We start from the raw sequence: 20855 nt of genomic DNA, 5'->3' as shown, positions 1-20855 counted from the left end.
AAATAACGAAATAAAGGCAGAAATAAAGGTGTTCTTTGAAACCAATGAGAACAAAGACACAACATACCAGAATCTCTGGGACACATTTAAAGCACTGTGTAGAGGGAAATTTATAGCACTAAATGCCCACAAGAGAAAGCATGAAAGATTTAAGATTGACACCCTAATATCAAAATTAAAAGAACTAGAGAAGCAACAGCAAACAAATTCAAAATCTAGCAGAAGACAAGAAATAACTAAGATCATAGCAGAACTGAAGGAGATAGAGACACAAAAAACGCTTCAAAAAATCAATGAATCCAGGAGCTGGTTTTATGAAAAGATCAACAAGTAGACAGACTGCTAGCCAGACTCATAAAGAAGAAAAGAGAGAAGAGTCAAATAGATGCAATAAAAAATGATATAGGGGATATCACCACTGATCCCGCAGAAATACAAACTACCATCAAGAATACTATAAACACCTCTATGCAAATGAACTAGAAAATCTAGAAGAAATGGAAAAATTCCTGGAAACATACAGCCTCCACAGTCTAAACCAGGAAGAAGTCAAATCCCTGAATAAACCAATAACAAGTTCTGAAATTGAGGCAGTAACTAATAGCCTACCAATCAAAAACAGTCCAGGACCAGATGGATTCACAGGCAAATTCTACCAGAGGTACAAAGAGAAACTAGTACCAATCCTTCTGAAACTATTCCAAACAATAGAAAAAGAAGGAATCCTCCCTACTTCATTTTATGAAGCCAGCATCATTCTGATACCAAAACCTGGCAGAGACACAACAAAAAAAGGAAATTTCAGGCCGATATACCTGATGAACATCGATGCGAAAATTCTCAATGAAATACTGGCAAACCGAATCCAGCAGCACATCAAAAAGCTTATCCACCACGATCAAGTCAGCTTCATCCCTAGGATGCAAGGCTGGTACAACATACGCAAATCAATAAACATAATCCATCACATAAACAGAACCAATGACAAAAACCACATGATTATCTCAATAGATGCAGAAAAGGCCTTTGACAAAATTCAACACCGCTTCATGCTAAAAACTCTCAATAAACTAGGTATCAATGAAACGTATCTGAAAATAATAAGAGCTATTTATGACAGACCCACAGCCAAGATCACAGTGAATGGGCAAAAACTGGAAGCATTTACTTTGAAAACTGGCACAAGACATGGATGCCCTCTCTCACCACTCCTATTCAACATAGTATTGGAAGTTCTGGCCACGGCAACCAGGCAAGAAAAAGAAATAAAGCGTATTCCAGTAGGAAGAGACAAAGTCAAATTGTCTCTGTTTGCAGATGACATGATTGTATATTTAGAAAACCCCATCGTCTCAGCCCAAAATCTCCTTAAGCTGATAAGCAACTGCAGCAAAGTCTCAGGATACAAAATCAATGTGCAAAAATCACAAGCATTCCTATACACCAATAATAGATAAACAGAGAGCCAAATCATGAGTGAACTCCCATTCACAATTGTTACTAAGAGAATAAAACACCTAGGAATACAACTTACAAGGGATGTGAAGGACCTCTTCAAGGAGAACTACAAACCACTGCTCAAGGAAATAAAAGAGGACACAAACAAATGGACAAACATTCCATGCTCATGGATAGGAAGAATCAATATCGTGAAAATGGCCATATTGCCCAAAGTAATTTATAGACTCAATGCCATCCCCATCAAGCTACCACTGACTTTCTTCACAGACTTGGAAAAAACTACTTTAAATTGCATATGGAACCAAAAAAGAGCCTGCATAGACAAGACAATCCTAGGCAAGAAGTACAAAGCTGGAGGCATCATGCTACCAGACTTCAAACTATACTACAAAGCTACAGCAAACAAAACAGCATGGTACTGGTACCAAAACAGATATATAGACCAATGGAGCAGAACAGGGGCCTCAGAAATAACACCACACATCTACAACCATCTGATCTTTGACAAACCTGACACAAACAAGCAATGGGGAAAAGATTTCCTATTTAATAAATGGTGTTGGGAAAACTGGCTAGCCATATGCAATTCTTAAATATTTTTTATAAGCCTTCTTTTGCATTTTGATGAAGCTTTAAGGGCTCCTCTCGGGTCCGGGGGAGATGGTAAACACTAACCACTGGCAGTTATCATGACACTAACCCTAGTGTAGGTTCTGGGGATGTTGTAGGGTGGTTTCAGTTCAATCTTTTTCTTCTGTTTAGAATTTCTATTGAAATGATTTCACCTGGCTGGGCATGGTGGTTCACACCTGTAATCCCAGCACTTTGGGAGGCCAAGGCGAGTGGATCACCTGAGGTCAGGAGTTTGAGATTAGCATGGCCAACATGGTGAAACCCCGTCTCTACTAAAAATACAAAAATTAGCTTGGCATGGTGGCAGGCACCTATAATCCCAGCTACTTGGGAAGCTGAGGCAGGAGAATCACCTATACCTGGGAGACGGAGGTTGCAGTGAGCTTAGATTACAACACTGCACTCCAGCCTAGGCGACAGAAACTGTTTAAAAAAAAAAGAAAAGAAAAAGAAAGGTGGGTTCCCTTGCATTTTCTCAGACATTTCTGACCCTTCAACTCCTCAAATCTGGTTCAGACAACCTCTTCCACTACTCTGCATTTTGCTAATGGTATAAAAGTGGCCAGACATGGTGGCACATGCCTGTAATTCCAACACTTTGGGAGGCCGAGACGGGTGGATCACTGGAGGTCAGGAGTTTAAGACCAGCCTGGCCAACATGGTGAAACCATGCCTCTGTTAAAAATACAAAAATTAGCCAAGCATGGTGGCATGCACGTATAGTCCCAGCTACTGGGGAGGCTGAGATGAGAGAATCACCTGAGCCCAGGAGGTTGAGGCTGCAGTGAGCCAAGATCCTACTACTGCACTCCAGTCTTGGCAACCACAGTGAGACCCCGTCTCAAAAAGTAAAAAATAAAAATAAAAAATTTTGTTTAATTAGCCAAGCATGGTGGCACGCACCTGTAATCCCAGCTACTCAGGACACTGAGGTAGGAGAATCACTTGAACCTAGGAGGTAGAGGTTGCAGTGGGCCGAGATCATGCCACTGCACTCCAGCCTGGGTGACAGAGTGAGACTGTCTCAAAAAAAAAGTATTTAATAAAAAAGTAGCATCCAGCACCAATGAGGAAATAATAATGATTCCCTGTGGACACAGGGCTAACCACTGTTTACAATGAAAAGATTACCTCCCTTCAGAGTTCCCCCAGGGCTTAGGTGACATTGGTTGTGAGCAGGAGTAGTGGATTTCAAAATAATACACCTAAATTACTCTAAGAACAAATATTTCTTTTGACTTCACTTACAATTTTATACAAAAGCAGAAGTTACTGAAGGTTACTTCTTCATATTTACTACGCTCTTCTTACCCCAACCCCCATGTCTGTGTGTAATTAAAGGAAGCTTGTTAAGTAAGCTACCCATTTAGTGCTTGGAACAAGAGAAAAGTGTGTGTTGGGAGTCGGGGGACTGCTTGTGTGAAATATTTCTCTCTTCTGGGTTTAAAACTTAGTCTTTGCTGCCAATCTGTTAACAGTTTGTAAATCAAGTAGAAGAAAAAATATAAATTAGCTTTCTAATAAACCTGAAATTACAAATGTGAAAAAAAGCAGGGAATAAATACTTGACCAAAAATGTATAAGTAAGTGGGTGTTGGGGGATCACAATTTTTAATTATCTCTCAATTATTTTGATATGAAAGTTCTATTTCAAAGTTCTTAAAAATTATGCCTAATGTTCCTAAGTACTGTGTCCCAAATGTATGTAAATACAAGATGGAAACTGTGAAATATATGCCTTCAAAAAAGAAAAAAAAACTGACATTTTATCTGTATATATTTAATAGATTTATAAAGAACATGTGTATACATATATCAATATAGATGTACCAGCAAGGAAGATTTAGAACATATAACTATGTGGCAGGGTTGGAAAGAACATAATTCTTTCCCAGAAGGGGTGCAGGGAACTATACTTCATCAGGTACCAGTTACAAAATAACTTAAGTCATTTCTCATCAAAATATGTCTCTACTGCATATTCTGGTTGATAAATTTTCCATGTTTTTTATGAAGATTATCCAATTCATTTCTTTGTAGATAAAGCCTAAGAACAGAAAAAAAAAATTGTTACATTTTATTTTGGGGCTAACTGAAAAGCCATGTAGTAGGCACCCTTGTTAGAGCTTGAAGAAACAAACAAAAAAAAGACTTGCTCACCATGAATAGAACCTCAGCCCCTTTTTTGTGTCTCAGTTGGCTCCTTCTACCGTTTCAGTGAGATTTAAAAATATCTTAATCTTCAGCAACACATCAGTAACACATGCTACTGATTCTTTTCACGTTGCTTTTTATGGAATTAATGACATCTAGGTTTAATACAGTATCTAAATTTCTATATGTGACAGAAATCAGTCTGATTAGACATGTATCAAAACCCAATAATAAAATACTATATCTCTTTTAATTTATGCCTGAGGTTGCAATTTTTTGAATTTTTGCAATCAGCCCTTGGCGATGACCTTGAGCAGTAGGATATAAATAAATCCCACATGCTTAGCGTTCCAATAATGGAACACTAGGCATAAATGGTTAACCCATTTATGCTTAGTGTTCTAAAAGACAGAAGTTGGCATTTTTGGCTAAACAACAATCTCACAACTAACAAAAACAGCTTTACCAATAGTATATACATTTAAATATTACAGAAATCTTTAGAAATTTATATAAAAGTGAAAATAAAGGTGATCTAACTTATTGCTTCCCCAAAATGAACATGGTGTTTCAAAGGAAAAAAACTGTATCCTTAACAAGAATCAATCTGAGGAGCAGCAACAAATGAAGCTCCACCCAGCTCTCACATTTGAGGGACTTTGCTCATGTTAGGAGTCAAAGCTTATTGTTTGTATGCATCCAAGAAACAAATTTGTAAAAAATTTCCATCCAACCCAAAGTTCACTCTATCAAAATCTATTAAATGTGTATGTACTGCAAGTGTGTAGACCAGAGGTTTAATTTACCGTTGCCTTGCTGGACTCAAGGAGTTATTAGATCCAGCTCAGATTTGAAGAAAAGACTAGGACTGGTTGTAGCAATAACTACCAATTCATGCCACATGCAATCATAGCCACTGCCTCAACTCTGACCTGAAGCATTTAAAAAATATTTTCTCTTTTTGTAATGGAGAGTATGGTTGATACAAAAAAATCTCAGTTTTTCACCAGCACAGAACAAATGCTACTTAAAGTGGAGAACCAGACTGAGAAATAAGTTTCCAAATATGGCAGAAGGTTTTCTGGGAACAATAATCTCCAAATCCAATTAATAGTTGTTTTGTTTTTTTGCTTTTTTCTTTTCTTTTTTTTTTTATTATTATTATACTTAAAGTTTTAGGGTACATGTGCACAATGTGCAGGTTAGTTACATATGTATACATGTGCCACGCTGGTGTGCTGCACCCATTAACTCATCATTTAGCATTAGGTATATCTCCTAAAGCTATCCCTCCCCCCTCCCCCCACCCCACAACAGTTCCCAGAGGGTGATGTTCCCCTTCCTGTGTCCATGTGTTCTCATTGTTCAATTCCCACCTATGAGTGAGAATATGCAGTGTTTGGTTTTTTGTTCTTGGCGATAGTTTACTGAGAATGATGATTTCCAATTTCATCTATGTCCCTACAAAGGACATGAACTCATCATTTTTTATGGCTGCATAGTATTCCATGGTGTATATGTGCCACATTTTCTTAATCCAGTCTATCATTGTTGGTCATTTGGGTTGGTTCCAAGTGTTTGCTATTGTGAATAGTGCCCCAATAAACACATGTGTGCTTATGTCTTTATAGCAGCATGATTTATAGTCCTTTGGGTATATACCCAGTAATGGGATGGCTGGGTCAAATGGTATTTGTAGTTCTAGATCCCTGAAGAATCGCCACACTGACTTCCACAAGGGTTGAACTAGTTTACAGTCCCACCAACAGTGTAAAAGTGTTCCTATTTCTCCACATCCTCTCCAGCACCTGTTGTTTCCTGACTTTTTAATGATTGCCATTCTAACTGGTGTAAGATGGTATCTCATTGTGGTTTTGATTTGCATTTCTCTGATAGCCAGTGATGGTTAGCATTTTTTCATGTGTTTTTTGGCTGCATAAATGTCTTCTTTTGAGAAGTGTCTGTTCATGTCCTTCGCCCACTTTTTGATGGGGTTGTTTTTTTTGCTTTTTCCTTTAGACAGAGTCTCACTCTGTCGCCCAGGCTGGAGTGTAGTGGTGCAATCTCAGCTCACTGCAATCTCTGCCTCCTGGGTTCAAGCGATTCTACTGCCTCAGCCTCCTGAGTAGCTGGGATTACAGGCATGTGCCACCACGCCTGGCTAATTTTTGTATTTTTAGTAGGGACAGGGTTTTACCATGTTGGCCAGGCTGGTCTCGAACTCCCAACCTTAGGTGATCCGCCCGCCTCAGCCTCCCAAAGTGCTAGGATTACAGGCATGAGCCACCACACCCAGCCTCCAATTAATAGTTTTTAAGAAAGTTTTCCCAATTCACTTATTAGAAAGCCATGTTTAAATGGGAGACTATCAATTTTAATGATTTTTTAGCTGTATTTCTTAATACTTACTGTGTCTTGTAACTTCTCCTAGATATAAGTGTGTCAGTCAGCTTTTCAGCTAGCTGAAGCTTCCCTAGGTCCTCCCTTACTTTAGCACAAAATTTGGTGGTGGTTCGTCATTGGTAAATCAGCACCTACTGAGGACCTGACATGTTGAAGGTACTGAGCAGATTCATATTGAACTTCTCTGGGAGGAATTTACTTCCACACTTAAGATCTGATTATAATACTTTTGAACTCATAACACAGTCCTATGGCATGGACCTTGAGGATACTGCAACCGGGGTTCTCAAGAACAACTGTATTTTTAAAATAGCCAACGTAAAAGGAGTAAGGCAATGAACAATGGTGGCTCGAGGATTTTTTGTTTTCTATAAATTAAGCTTATGACAACCAGCAAAAGACTTTCCATTACATCTTATACATAGACATTGAAGATTAGGTTGTTTCTATGGGTTGATATTATATCCATACCTGTTATTTTGTATTAAAGATGTGTTAAACCAGAAGAAAAAAGGGTAGTTGTGATAGTATTTAGGAAAATCCTAAAAAGAAACAAAAATATTTTAAAAGTAAAATTGATGCCAAGAACTAATCATTCCAAAGAAATCAAAGTTCCTTCCTTTATTCCTTTATATATTTATCAAATAATTATAACCAATATGTAGCACTCTGCATTCTATAACAACACACTCAAGACACAAAGGAGGAGGCTTAAGAAAATGCTCTTGCTTTCTCTTGCTGTTTGTATCAAAATTTTCAAGGAATAGTTTATTTTCCATGATAGATATTTAATTTAAATGCTGAAATTTGAATCTGGTTTAGACAGTGCTAAACAGAATCTACTAAGGACCTATGCTTATATATAGCCAAGTATTTTTGTAGTGAATTCTTACAATTTTTTTGTTGCCTCAGCATCCTTTTCAAATATAAATGGGACTTTCTGATATCAGAAGCAGGGTTCAGTCACCCTTGACAGTTTCCAGTTCACCTCCTCCAGGTTTCTCAATGTGACTGATCCCAACATCTGCCTTATACAACCTTCTGTTGGTGACTACTTCATTATGGGACAGCTAGATATAACCTCCCTACAGACCCCCGTACTCTGCATGGACCATGTGGATATATCAATGACCACCTCTCAGTCACAGCATGACTCCACGGAACTCATGACTGCTTGCATTAAATCCACCAGTTAGACCACCCCGCAGGAAACCTGCTCAGGTAACACCTTACATCCCAATAAAGGCTTCCACTCTCAGGTCCCTCCCTCGTTCTCGCTATTGATCCCCACCCATCAGTTGAGCACAGGTCTCCTGGATGGCTCCCCCTTCCAGTTAGCCCTGAGAGGTGTGCTGCCCTCTTCTCTCTGGAATTAATAAAAAACTGCTTTGGTTATTTCATGTGTTGTATTGTGCTGCCTTCTCTGTGTTTCACCCAACTGAGTCACCCAAACCTAACTCTCTTTCCAGTCAATGCTCCCAGCTACTCAGGAGGCTGAGGTGGGAGGACTGCATGAGCCCAGGAGGTGAAGCTGCAGTTAGCTATGGTCACGCCACTGCACTCCAGCTTGGGTGACAGAGTGAGACCCTGTCTCAATTTTTAATATTAAAAATGATGCAAAACAAAATGTAATCACTGCTATGCAGTAAAACATACCTTTGGTTTTTTAGCATCTTGGCTTTTATTTTTTTTGTATTTATTTTGTATTTTTTGGATTTGTGAATTAATACATGTAAATTTAGAAAAATTTAGAAAATGTCCAATTTAGAAAAAACAAATGAACAAAAATTATTCAAATTACGTATGTTCTTTTAAAAAATTTGTTATAGATCTGATTTATTTTCTCCCCCTCCCTCTATGGGATGACATCTATCATCCCCTTGTTGGGAACTGTAGTAAAGGAAACCTTAAATAAAACCATTCAAAAGTTCAGACAAGAACAATGGCAGAGGCCGTTTCTTGATTACTCACCAAAGAGGAAACTTGCACTTTCACATCATCATACAGAGGTGGACAGTTGAACACATCAATTATTACCCTGTGTGTTTCAGTGTCATGAAATACCTGTGAATGAACACATGGAATTTAGAACTATAAACCTAGCTAATGATAACAATGAAGTTCCTTTTCACTTATCAAGACTTCCCATATTTATCAAGTACTTTTGGTCTCACAGACCAGTCACTACATGTATAAATAATTATTAATAATCTTTTCTAGTTGCAATACTGTTGTTTATATGTATGTCTGTATGTGTGCGTATATATATATACACACACACACATATATATATATATATATATTTTTTTTTTTTTTTTTTTTGAGACAGTCTCACTGTCATCCAGGCTGGAGTGCAGTGGTGTGATCTCAGCTCACTGCAACCTCTGCCTCCCAGGTTCAAGTGATTCTCGTGCCTCATCCTCCCGAGTAGCTGGGACTATATAGGCGCATGCCAGCACACCCAACTAGTTTTTGTACTTTTAGTAGAGATGGGGTTTTGCTACATTGGTCAGGCTGGTCCCAAACTCCAGGCCTCAAGTGATCTGCCTACCTGGGCCTCCCAAAGTGCTGGGATTACAGGGGTGAGCCACCACGCCCAGCCTGTTGTTTATGATTTTTAAAGGCCAACATGTTTGAGAGTTATCATGAGGCACTTTTCAAAAGTGTCTCCCTTTTCAAAAGTGTGTCCCTTTTCAAAAGTATTGAATTTTCTATTAGACACTTTAATCAGTTAAATATTATTATTTAATGTGTGTCATTTGATTTTCATACATTAATGGGCCTCTTTTGAGAATATGTTAAGAAGCTCAATTTTAAAGCTAACCTTGACATTCAAAAAAGTATGCTTAACTCACGGTTTTTTATTTACTAAATTTAAAAAATAACAACGGGGATCTGTAACACTTGGGGGGTGGGCCCACCTGCCCCTCCCAAGAGAGGGGAGGGTGGGGTCCCCCTGAGCATGATGTTTTATCAGAACTCCTGTGTTTGTCAGTGGGATCTTTGGACTTGACTATTACAGGCTGCGGATGGAGTGACCAAAGATAGTTCAAGTTTTGGAATGAATGACTGTGAAGATATACTATTTCTTTGACTCATTCTCATATAAATTATGGCACCCACAGTAAGAAGGATCTATGCTAGGCCCTGTGAAAAACACAAAAGGAGGTGCAGACTTAGTTGGTCCCTTCAGGGAGCTGTACACATAAGAAACAATCACAGAGGCCGGGCCCGGTGGCTCACGCCTGTAATCCCAGCACTTTGGGAGGCCAAGGCGGGCGGATCACGAGGTCAGGAGATCGAGACCATCCTGGCTAACATGGTGAAACCCCGTCTCTACTAAAAAAATACAAAAAATTAGCCGGGCGTGGTGGCGGGCGCCTGTAGTCCCAGCTACTCCGGAGGCTGAGGCAGGAGACTGGCATGAACCCGGGAGGTGGAGGTTGCAGTGAGCCCAGATGGCGCCACTGCACTTCAGCCTGGGCGACAGAGCAAGACTCCGTCTCAAAAAAAAAAAAAAAGAAAAGAAAAAAAGAAACAACTGTAGAATGGTATATAATTCTCAATCTGTATGATGAAGACTGGGTGTGCTCTTATGCACCATTGAGGGCTAGTTAACAGGAGGTGAGAAAATTTCATTGAGGAGGTAGAAATTGAATTGGGCATGAAAGCTCTGAAAATAGAATCTAGTCCATACAGAGGGAGAAAGACCAGCAATAACGCAAAGTAGAAATTAGAAAAACAACAAAAAAGGTCAGGCAGTGTGGCTCATGTCTATAATCCCAGCACTTTGTGAGGCTGAGGTGAAAGGGTTGCTTGAGCTCAGGAGTTTGAGACCAGCCTGGGCAACATAGCAAGACCCAGTATCTACAAAAAATAAAAAAAAAAATTGGGGGATTGCTTGAGCTCAGGAAGTTGAGGCTGCAGTGAGCCATGATCGCGCCACTGCGCTACAGCCTGGGACAGAATGGGACCCTGACTCAAGGAAAAAAAAAGGAAAGGAAGGAAGGAAAGAAAGAAATAACTAACTAACTAAATAACTTAGAGTTGTGTTCCAAGAGCCAAAGGGGATGACCCAGTTTATTTGGAATGGAGTCTGCTGGTCAAGCTACTGATAAAAATAAGCTCAGGTATGTTAGGGCTACTATACCTTAAGAGTTCAAGAGCCAAGGAAATAAGAGTGAGGCTTTTGAAGAATATCATGGAGTATTTCCTATGTGACAAAGAGGCCTGATAATTATCACATATAACATTTAGTTAGTGATTTATAGTTTACAAAGCAACTTCATATATATTATCTAATTTAATTCCCATAACACTTGAGGTGTGATATTTATTTTACAGGTAAGGATGTTAAGCCAAAGATGTTAACTGGCTTCGACCATGGGCATGCAGTGTGTCTTCTGCTCTACCTACAACTTTTCACAATGAGAGCAATATTTCAGTACGCATATTTCAGGATTCTATACATTACATTATATAAGAATCAAGAAAAGGTAAGGAGAGGATTGTAGAAATCTAGGCATGAGCAAATGAGGTTCTGGACAGTTAGTGGCAGTGAGAACAGAAAGGAAGGTGAGCATAGAAAAATTTCAAAGGCATCATCAACAGGGATTGATGCCTAACTGGATTTAGGGAGCCGAGGCAAAGAGAATCAAAGCCCAAGGCCTGAGTGGGAGAATGCTGGTGCCATTTGCAGAAGCAGAGAAAGCTCCTTGATCATTCAGACTGGCTACTGCATTTCAGTTCGAGTGGAAACTGTTCATGTTGCAGCTCTTGCATCTACAACTCAGTGGGCGACTAGAAATACCTCTTCAGTAAATGAACAAATAATAGTTTGAGTAAGGGAAATGGGTGATTCTTTAACCAAGAATAAAGCATTTGCTAAGAACAAAAAGCCAAGGATCAGGCCTGGGTGAATGCCCTCAGTTGGGAGAGGCCAAAAAAAGTGGGTGTGGTGCAGACAGCGAGGGAATAGGATTAGTAATAAAAGAATTTGAGACAAAGGCCTGGGTAGGAATTCTAAAAGTTTATGGTTATTAGACCCATGAAGGAAGCTTTCTTATTGTTTCAGAAAAGGTATATAGTTTTAGGCATTTCTTCATTGTAGCAAAACATTGACTACCAGGTCCCTTTTGCTTTGGATAAAGAGATTCCTCCCCAATTCATTCACTCTTGCATTCTTTCTCACAGGGTCATCCCACAGAACCTCTGACTTAGAAGAATCACTTGGGACACTGCTAAGTCTATAGATTCCTGGTCCCCATTCCAGATTTCCTGAATCATACTTTAGAGTACAACCTAGGAATGTAAATCTTTACAAGCTTCTCGGTGGTTTTCATGCACACTAACATTTTAGAATCAGTGCTATATAATAAAAGATAAAATGACCGAGAAGAGGAGAATATGGCTAAAAATGACCAGATACGTAAATTAAAATCCTTAATACATTCCTGGGAACATGCTCAGCATTTGTGGAAAAGTGAAAGGCAAAGCAACACTGAACAGAAATAAATTCTGGAAAGTACCCTGAAAAAACTGTTTTGAACAAACAGGTTAATTTATCTCTGGTTTGCATTCAAATCCAGTGACACCACGATGGTAACCAGAAAGAGTCGTGGAATCTCTTTATGGTAAGTGATAGTTTAGGGAGGTCAACATTGCTGGTTTGACATTCAGCCTTAAAAGAAACATCAGATTTTTTTCAATTCACATGTTTTCTCTTACCCGACAATTGTTTAAGGAAGTACAGGAAAAGACAATCTTTTTCTTCATTACTATTTGGACTTTTAGACCATATCCATCACCTGTTCCAACACCTAAATGAAATTAAAAAGTTAGGTTGGTTAGCGTGAAGATCAAAATGTCTTGCCAATTAACATCATGGATTAAAAAGAGAAAAAAAATGGCTGGGCACGGTGGCTCATGCCTGTAATCCTAACACTTTGGGAGGCTAGGCAGGTGGATCTTTTGAGGTCTGGAGTTCGAGACCAGCTTGATCAACATGGTGAAACCCCGTTTCTACTAAAAATACACAAAAATTAGCCCAGTGTGGTGGTGCATGCCTGTAGTCCCAGCTACTTGGGAGGCTGAGGCAGGAGAATCGCTTGAACCTGGGAGGTGGAGGTTGAAGTGAGTCGAGATCGCACCACTGCACTTCAGCCTGGACCAGAGAGTGAGACTTAGAGCAAGACTCTGTCTCCAAAATATATATATATATATATATATATATATATATGTAGGGAAGGTGACTTGACACCTTTCTTGCTAATGTGTTGCTTTCTTCAGACTTCTAATCATAATGATTCTTAATAAGAAATACTGTGGTCTAAATTACTTTGGCCCTACTTTAAGTCTAGTTCCTGATGCAATCTCTATAAAAATATAGGTTATATCCAAAAATTCCCATAGTATTCAATATATATTTACAGACAAAGGCTCTTTTGCTCTTTTTTTTTCAATTCAAATGACCCACTTCCTTAGCATTTCCTCAAGGACTTTGTTTCTCAGGCTCCAATTAATTTTTTATTGCTTTCATCTCAACTCTACATTATTTTTAATTTAAAATGGCACAAAACTAAAAGTAGAGAATTAAAACAAATATTCTAATAAACAAGTGTATTAATTATTCTTGATCGATCATCTCATATGCCGTTTTCTTTTCATTTAATTTTGTTTTCACTAACACCATGATATTCATTGGTCATTAGAAATCAGTTTCTTGCCTCAGTTCCCTCTTTCTCATTCCAGGTGCAGAACTTCTTTCTATTGATGTCCACCAGAAATCAGTGAAATGTAGAACGAAACTCGGAAGCTAAAAATACTAGGCTCTCTGTGTGGACACCAGCACCCCGGCACCATGGCACCTATAACACCCAGCAGTGGCACCACCTCAGGTCCACACGCTGGCTGGTACAAGAGGTTTGCTTTAGGGGTTCAGATGCATTGCCTCCCTGCTACCTCTCTGGCAGTGGGAGTGGTGAGACCCCATCCCCTCCACACAGACACATCCTGCTTTCCCACCTCTACTGAGTGTTAAACTGTGCAGGGGAAGCAAGGTTGGTGATGGAGAAATGGACATGGAAATGGAAGCCACTTTCTCTCTTCACTTTCTTTCTCAAGTCCCGGAGGTGTACGTCTGATCAATTTCCCTGCGTCCCTGGGCAACACTGCATCCCAGCTTTATCTCTCTGCTTACATTCTGGAAGCAGGCAAACAGCTCTCGTGATGTTTATATGGATTTTTACAACTGCTAATACTCGGTAACAGCTAGGCGGGTGAAAGATACCTCCACAGAGCCCCACTTTCTCCCAACCCTTTCCATTTTCATGTAGATTCAGGCAGGGAGGACCTAAGTGCTCCTCCTAGGAGGCTTTCCTTGACCCCCAGCACTGTGGCTGGGAGTGAGAGCCACAAGGTATGGGAGTGGCTGGGAGTGAGAGGGTTATAGATGGAGGACAGAGGGGAAAGAGAAAGCTCAGGGGGATGAGAAAAAAATATGCCTCTGAAAGAAGGTGAGAAAATGATATGATATGGAGACACCTCTACCAAGACAAACTCTCAACTAGAGGTGGTTATGAGAAATAACCAGTCTTGAAGGCACATGGATCCTCCTCCTCCCTCATCAGAGGCTCACTCTGCCCTGAAAAGTCCACCTTGGGTTGCGACCAGAAGAGCGAAGAGAACAGGAGACATGGGAAGGGGATGAAGTCCCCCAAATTAGTGATGGAAAAGAAAAAGTGAAGAGCATCTAAGGGCTGGCAATCAATGGGTAATTCCAGGAGGAGGAGCATACCTAAGGAGGAGTTTATGCATGAGGATACGTAAAAAGACAGGTATGAGTTAGGATCATCTGTGTATATAACAATGAGCAAAACCCTCCCAGAGTGGGAACCTTGGCCCTCCTGCCCAATTCTTCAATTTTACATAAACACTTACCATGAATCGAATAAATAACGAATCTTTTTATAAACAGTGTTTTTCTTGGAGGGAGATTCCAGTTGTAGCTATGTTTCACTTGTGCGAAATATCCAACATATCTATTCTGAAAAGCAACAGAAGCCTTAAGTGGAGATGAAAAGCCTAAAGTCAGCATTCCTATTTTTTCTTTTCCTTTTTTTTTTTTTTTTTGCATAAAGGTTAAGGGCAGTAAATAATTAAGGAAACATTTACTGGATGCCATTATGTTACTAGATATTTTAAGGGATGCTGCCTCACAACTATCTACTTTGGGGGAAAAATACTGAATTAAGTGCTATGGGGAAGTGACAAGGATGGAGCCAGGTCTTGTTGACATGCTGCTTATGGTTGAGAGGGCAACTAATCAGAACCAACAACAAAACAGTTACAGCATTAGCAGTGTGCAGATAGAAGCTTAGTTGTGACTGAGTTAGAGGAAGGTGTGTGGTTTAGTGAAGAGCAGTTTCCTGGGCATGAGAGAATGGTATATGTGAAAACTCAAGAGGAATACCTCCATATCTCAGTAGCAGGTTTTCTGTCATTCTTCTCTTGTTCCTGACAGCTAGAATTTCTTCACTTTCCATTTCCCCAATTCTGTTTTCACAAGGAAGCCCCGGAATTCCCTTAGCCTTGTCCTTTTCCTAGGGCAAGCTGTTCACAATGACTCTCCTTGAATCTATCTTCAAGGAGTTGTAGAGCTCTGGAACTGAATCAACTGGTTCAGAACTCAAAAGTTGGCTGGGCTGGTGGCTCACACCTGTAATCCCAGCACTTTGGGAGTCCGAGGTGGGCAGATCACTTGAGGTCAGGGGTTCGAGACCAGCCTGGCCAACAGAGTGAAACCCCGTCTCTACTAAAACTACAAAAATTAGCCATGCATGGTGGTGGGCACCTGTAATCCCAGCTACTCGGGAGTCTGAGGCAGGAGAATTGCTTGGACCCAGGAGGTCAAGGTTGCAGTGAGCTGAGATTACACCACTGCACTCCAGTCTGGGTGACAGACAGATTTTGTCTCCAAAAAAAAAAAAAAAGGTACTCATAAGTTCATGGACTCTTCCTCACCCATTGAGAAATGTTCATAGAAGTAACAAACTGCCATACTTTCCTTTAGAAAGGGCCAGTAATGAGGAAGGCTCATGAAAGTTCTTAACTTAGGAGTAGATGTAGTCAGTAGAATGGCCCACAATGCAGGATCAGAATGGGATGGTATCTGAGAATCATCACCAGACACAGAGGGCACTCTGTCCTGAGGTCTTGCCAACACATCTCTCAAACATGCAGCTGAGACCCTGTGTTGCCTTCTCAGTGAATCAGAAGAGATTCAGTTGCAGCCTTTGGTGTGCTAGTTCTGGACTAAAGTTCGGGAAACTATGCATGACTACAGAAGAGATGGGGATGGGGAGATGTGTGGGGAGAGTTGCTGAAGGAGCTCTATCTAACATCTCCTTGGCTCCTGCCACCAGATTCTCCACCTTTCCCTAAACCTTCCCCTAAAGGCTGTAACCTGCCAGGGCCCTCAAGCTGCTTTTGCTCCCATGCTTCTTTCTTCTACAACTTAAAACAACATAGACTGGTAGTAGAAATTCATACAACCAACCCATAGGAGGCACTCACTACAAACAAAGAAGATATGGGGAAAGGGTGGAAAGATGGGTAAGCCATGGGCCTTGCCTTTAAAGGGGAAACAGAAGTCACCACTTCAAATAGCTAGAGAATAATGCAAAGTGATATCATCCCTAAGAGAAACACAAAGGGCTTTAGGAACTGAAAAAGCAAGAGACTACTTCAGGCTGGGAAGGGAAAGGGACTCTAGGAAAAGGGGCATGAGCAATGGCATGAGGGAATCAAGTGTCCATAGGCTGGGAAACAGCACACGGTCTAAATGTGTTAAGAGTGTGGGATGTGTGCACGCACATAGTGGAAGAAAAGGTTGGAAAAGTCAAACTGTGGATCTTGAGTGCCAGGTTGAAACATTTAGTTTATTGCTCCTGGCAGTGGGGACATATTCTGGATTTTGAGCATGGAAATGGCATAATTACGGTTGCACTTCAGTAAATCCACACATTCCTTTTAGCTTAGGGTCTATGACTGTTCTTTGTTTAGTTTTGTTTTCGGCTTGGGTGTGGGAGAAAAGTGTCAGTGGATAAGGCTGAGTTCTTTTGCCCAAACTAAACAGGGACAGTAGTTAGTGTTCTTATAACAGGGCCAAGAATACTTATTCAGTTCACACCACCTAAAGAAAAACTCATTTACAGCCACATCCAAATCTATTTGAGAATTCCCAACCCACTCTCACTTCGGTTTGAGGGGCAATGTAGAAAAGGCAATATAAATGAGAAGCTGTGCACAGCATGGGCTTCCGAGTCTGACATCTAGATTTCAGTCCTTGGTTCAAAAGTTAGTTTCTCTGAACCTCAATTTTCTAATTTATAAGATAAGAATCATAGTAGTGCCTACTCATAGAGTTACTGAGAATATTAAATGAGATAGTGAATGTAAAACTCTTAGAATGGTTCAGCAAAGTCTAGAATGTTGTAAATGCTATAAGATAAACATTCTGGTTTCTGCAGTAAACAAATTACAAGTAATGAAAAATGGCAAGAAATCTATGAACTAAAAGAGACTTAGGAGACATAGCAACCAAATGAAATGTGTGGATGTTGTTTGAATTCTGACTGAAACAAACTAAATTTTCTAAGATTTTAAGACAATTTTGGAAACAAACATGGACTAGAAATTTGATATTAAGGATTTTTAAGGTGTAGTATTTCAGATATGATAAAAGTTATTAAGGGTTTTTTGTTGTTGTTTTAAGAGTACTTAGATGTCATACTAAAATACTTGTGGGATAAAATGATCTGACGACTGAAATTTCCTTCCAAATAATCCAGGTTTGGGGAAAGCAAGAGTGGAGAGTGGGGTTGGGGGTGTGAGTGGAGTGGGAAAAGTATGGATGAAACGTGGCTGGTTGCAGGCTGAAATGATTGTTGCAGCAAAGTGATGACTATATGGAGATATACTGTATGATTCTCTGGACTTTTGTATATGATTAAACTTTTCCATATGAAATTATTTTTAAAAGAAAAAATAGAGTAACAGCATATGTTTCATATAGGTGTTATGGGTTTTCAATGAGATATGTAAAAGTGCGGTACTGTCTGGTATATAAAAGGGTTTTTGAAAAGTTTATTTCCCCTTTTCTTTCTCTTTTAAAATACACCTCCCCCACAACATACACACACACACACACACACACACACACACACACGAGTCACCCAAAAACAGTCTTTGTGATGTTCTGCAAGGGTTGAATTGCCCTAATAAGGATCTGTGAAAGACTTAGATCTTTTTTCCATTGAAATCAAAGGCTGGTGATTTTAGATAAACTTCAGGGTCCTGGAGCCTTAGGTATTGGACCTTCCTGCTTTGGGAAAATAATCAGCTCCTGAGCTCCGTAAACAATAACCAGTATAGAATAGAAAGCAGGATGCTCTGAGGAGAAGCCAGACCCCCCAACGTGTGGGTGGCACCTGAAGCATGACCCTCAGCCTCAGGGAGGGACCAAGGCCTGTCGCAGGGCACCCAAATGCTCCTGCCTGATCACCAAAGAAGAGTCTAAAATGAAACCAAACAACAGGTGGCAATCTTAACCCACTCCCCTATAAAAGCTCCCTTTCTTAAAAAGAAAATTTACCTGAGAAGGAGTTTCTACTCCCTGATATTTAGTGCCATTGGTTTTATCTGTTCGCCGTTCTCCAAAATAGTACAAGCTTTCCTACAAAAAAGGAACCACGGTTCATCTGCACTCTTTCGTTTTCTATATTAGGTACCTTAGTCTTTCTAAAACCACCTTCTTTCCTAAAGTCAGTGATTTTTTTTTTTTAATGGAGTCTTGCTCTGTCACCCACACTGGAGTGCAGTGGCAGAATCTCACCTCACTGCAACTTCTGCCTCGCAAGTTCAAGCGATTATCCTGCCTCAGCATCTTGAGTAGGTGAGACTACAGGCGTGTACCACCACACCTGGCTAATTTTTGGTATTTTTAGTAGAGATGGGGGCTCTGCCATGTTGGCCAGGCTGGTCTCGAACTCCTGACTCAAGAGATCCGCCTGCCTTAGCCTCCCAAAGTGCTGAGATTACAAGCATGAGCCACCACGCCCAGCCGCAGTGGTCTTTTCGCAAAGGCGCCCCAAATTACCAAAATTAACGAAGTCACATCAAAGACTTCTCTCATTCAAGGTTTTGTAAAGACATAAAAGTTTAGAGCTGGAAAGACCTTAGAAATCATCTGGTCCAACCCTTCTTTCCATCTTACAAATGAGAAGACTGAGGCCAAAAGAAAACTACGCAACCTGCCATGGAGATGCTGCAGCCAGTTAGAGGCAGCACAGGCCTGAAATACAAGTCTCTGGTTTTCAGTCTAGGGCTCTATATCAGTGGCTTTCAAACTTTTCATTTTTTAAGTTGCAATCCACATTAATAAACCTCGGAGAAGTACGCGCACACACACACACACACACACACACACACACACCCCAATACTTAAACCTTTTGATATTTTCTATTCTGCTCTATTCCATTTTATTTAGTTTTAGCTTCAGTTTAGTTTAGTTTTTTTTTTTTTTGAGATGGAGTTTCACTCTTACTGCCCAGGCTGGGGTGCTATGGCCCGATCTCAGCTCACCACAACCTCCGCCTCCTGGGTTCAAGCGATTCTTCTGCCTCAGCCTCCTGAGTAGCTGGGATCACCGGCATGCGCCACAACGCCCAGCTAATTTTGTATTTTTAGTAGAGACAGGGTTTCTCCATGTTGGTCAGGCTGGTCTCAAACTCTCGACCTCAGGTGATCCATCCGCCTCGGCCTCCCAAAGTGCTGGGATTACAGGCATGAGCCACCGCGCCCGGCCAGTTCCATTTTATTTTTAAGAGATGTTAGTCATGACCCAGTAACTTTATTTTACAACTCACTGATACATCATGATCCATAGCTTGAAAAACACCATCCTAGAACATCCATTTTCAAAATCTGTGTGTCTCAAATTAGAAAAACCAAAGGTGGTGGAATTAGAGTGCTGGGCATTGTGCATAACCACCACTTCTTCCCTAGACTGTAGGCCAAACAACTCAAGCGGAGCTGCTGGAATTGGTAGCATCTCAGCAAGAAAATGGCAGAAAGAAAAATGACTGAGAACACTGCTTTAGGTGGAAACAGCCCACCTTGTCTTATCAGGAATTTCTAGAGGCCACAGACTCCACATGTGTTGACTAAGCAGAGATATTTACATGCAGGAGAGGCTTTGAGTTGTGAAATGCTGCCTTTTATCTACCTAAGAGTTGTGAGGATGGTCAAGGCCCTTTGGAGAATTTATCTAATTAAGCTTGATACTATTCTCATGAGGAAGGAAGAAGTCATGCTACTGGCAGGAGTAACAGCAGGGCCAGGTGAGGTGGGTGAACCATTGTGATTACTGAATGGTTTTTTGGATCTGTGTAACATGGCTTTATTCCCCTCACCTTAATCCTGCCCCATCAGGTCTTGTCATTATTTAAAATGTTGATATTGTATACCTCATAGTTTTTTTGCATTAATTTTTATTTTTTAAATATTGCATGAAAAATCATTTATTTTAATTATTGCAATTTTTAGCATTCTCTTAAATTCTGTGCCTCATTAACCTCACTCTAGTCCTGGCCCAAAGAGATTCTTAAGCCAGCTACTAACTAGTGCATGTTAAACAAGGAAGTATCAAAAACAGACTTTTTAATAACCGCTTCTCCAATTACAGTTTCACTAAGCACCATGACTAAAATAATCATCTTAACATCCTACCAGTGATGTTTCAGAACTACCAAACTCAGTCATCCTAAGACAAAGTTTGTAGTAACATCTCTCATACCTCTGCAGTTAAAAATATTTCAGTGGCAATCAGGCAGGCACAAACCATAGTTCCGGTTCTTCCTAGAAAAGAAAAGAAAAGTTAGTTCAAGGAACATGCTTGGTATAAAAATACACTCAGAAATATTCCAGGAGTTCATTCTAAGTTGATTTTCTTTCTTTTTTTGGGGGACAGTCTCGCTGTGTCACCCAGGCTGCAGTGCAGTGGCACGATCTCAGCTCACTGCAACCTCTGCCCCACAGGTGGAAAATAAATTACATTTACGGTAAAAATATTTCTCACTACCTCTCCACGAAAGAACAAGATGAGGTTTTTACTAAATCTATTCGAAAGCAATAACTCATGTCT

At 40.2% G+C, this 20855-nt stretch overlaps 1 protein-coding gene across 1 annotated transcript in view; it reads right to left on the bottom strand.

The window, feature by feature from the left end:
• Positions 1–3624: 3624 nt before the first annotated feature.
• The window catches only part of LOC129047361 (phosphatidylinositol 3,4,5-trisphosphate 3-phosphatase TPTE2-like), a 98523-nt gene continuing 81292 nt past the window's right edge, over positions 3625–20855 (bottom strand). The window contains 8 exon segments of the mRNA XM_054529068.2: positions 3625–4098; positions 4101–4141; positions 7123–7193; positions 8623–8715; positions 12379–12470; positions 14590–14695; positions 18305–18385; positions 20508–20569. Of these exon segments, the coding sequence (XP_054385043.2) occupies positions 4043–4098; positions 4101–4141; positions 7123–7193; positions 8623–8715; positions 12379–12470; positions 14590–14695; positions 18305–18385; positions 20508–20569 (602 nt within the window). The 3' untranslated portion in view covers positions 3625–4042.

Source organism: Pongo abelii, chromosome 14, assembly GCF_028885655.2.
Source record: "Pongo abelii isolate AG06213 chromosome 14, NHGRI_mPonAbe1-v2.0_pri, whole genome shotgun sequence".
NCBI classification, from domain to species: Eukaryota; Metazoa; Chordata; class Mammalia; order Primates; family Hominidae; genus Pongo; species Pongo abelii.
This window is presented reverse-complemented; position numbering and strand designations above follow the sequence as displayed.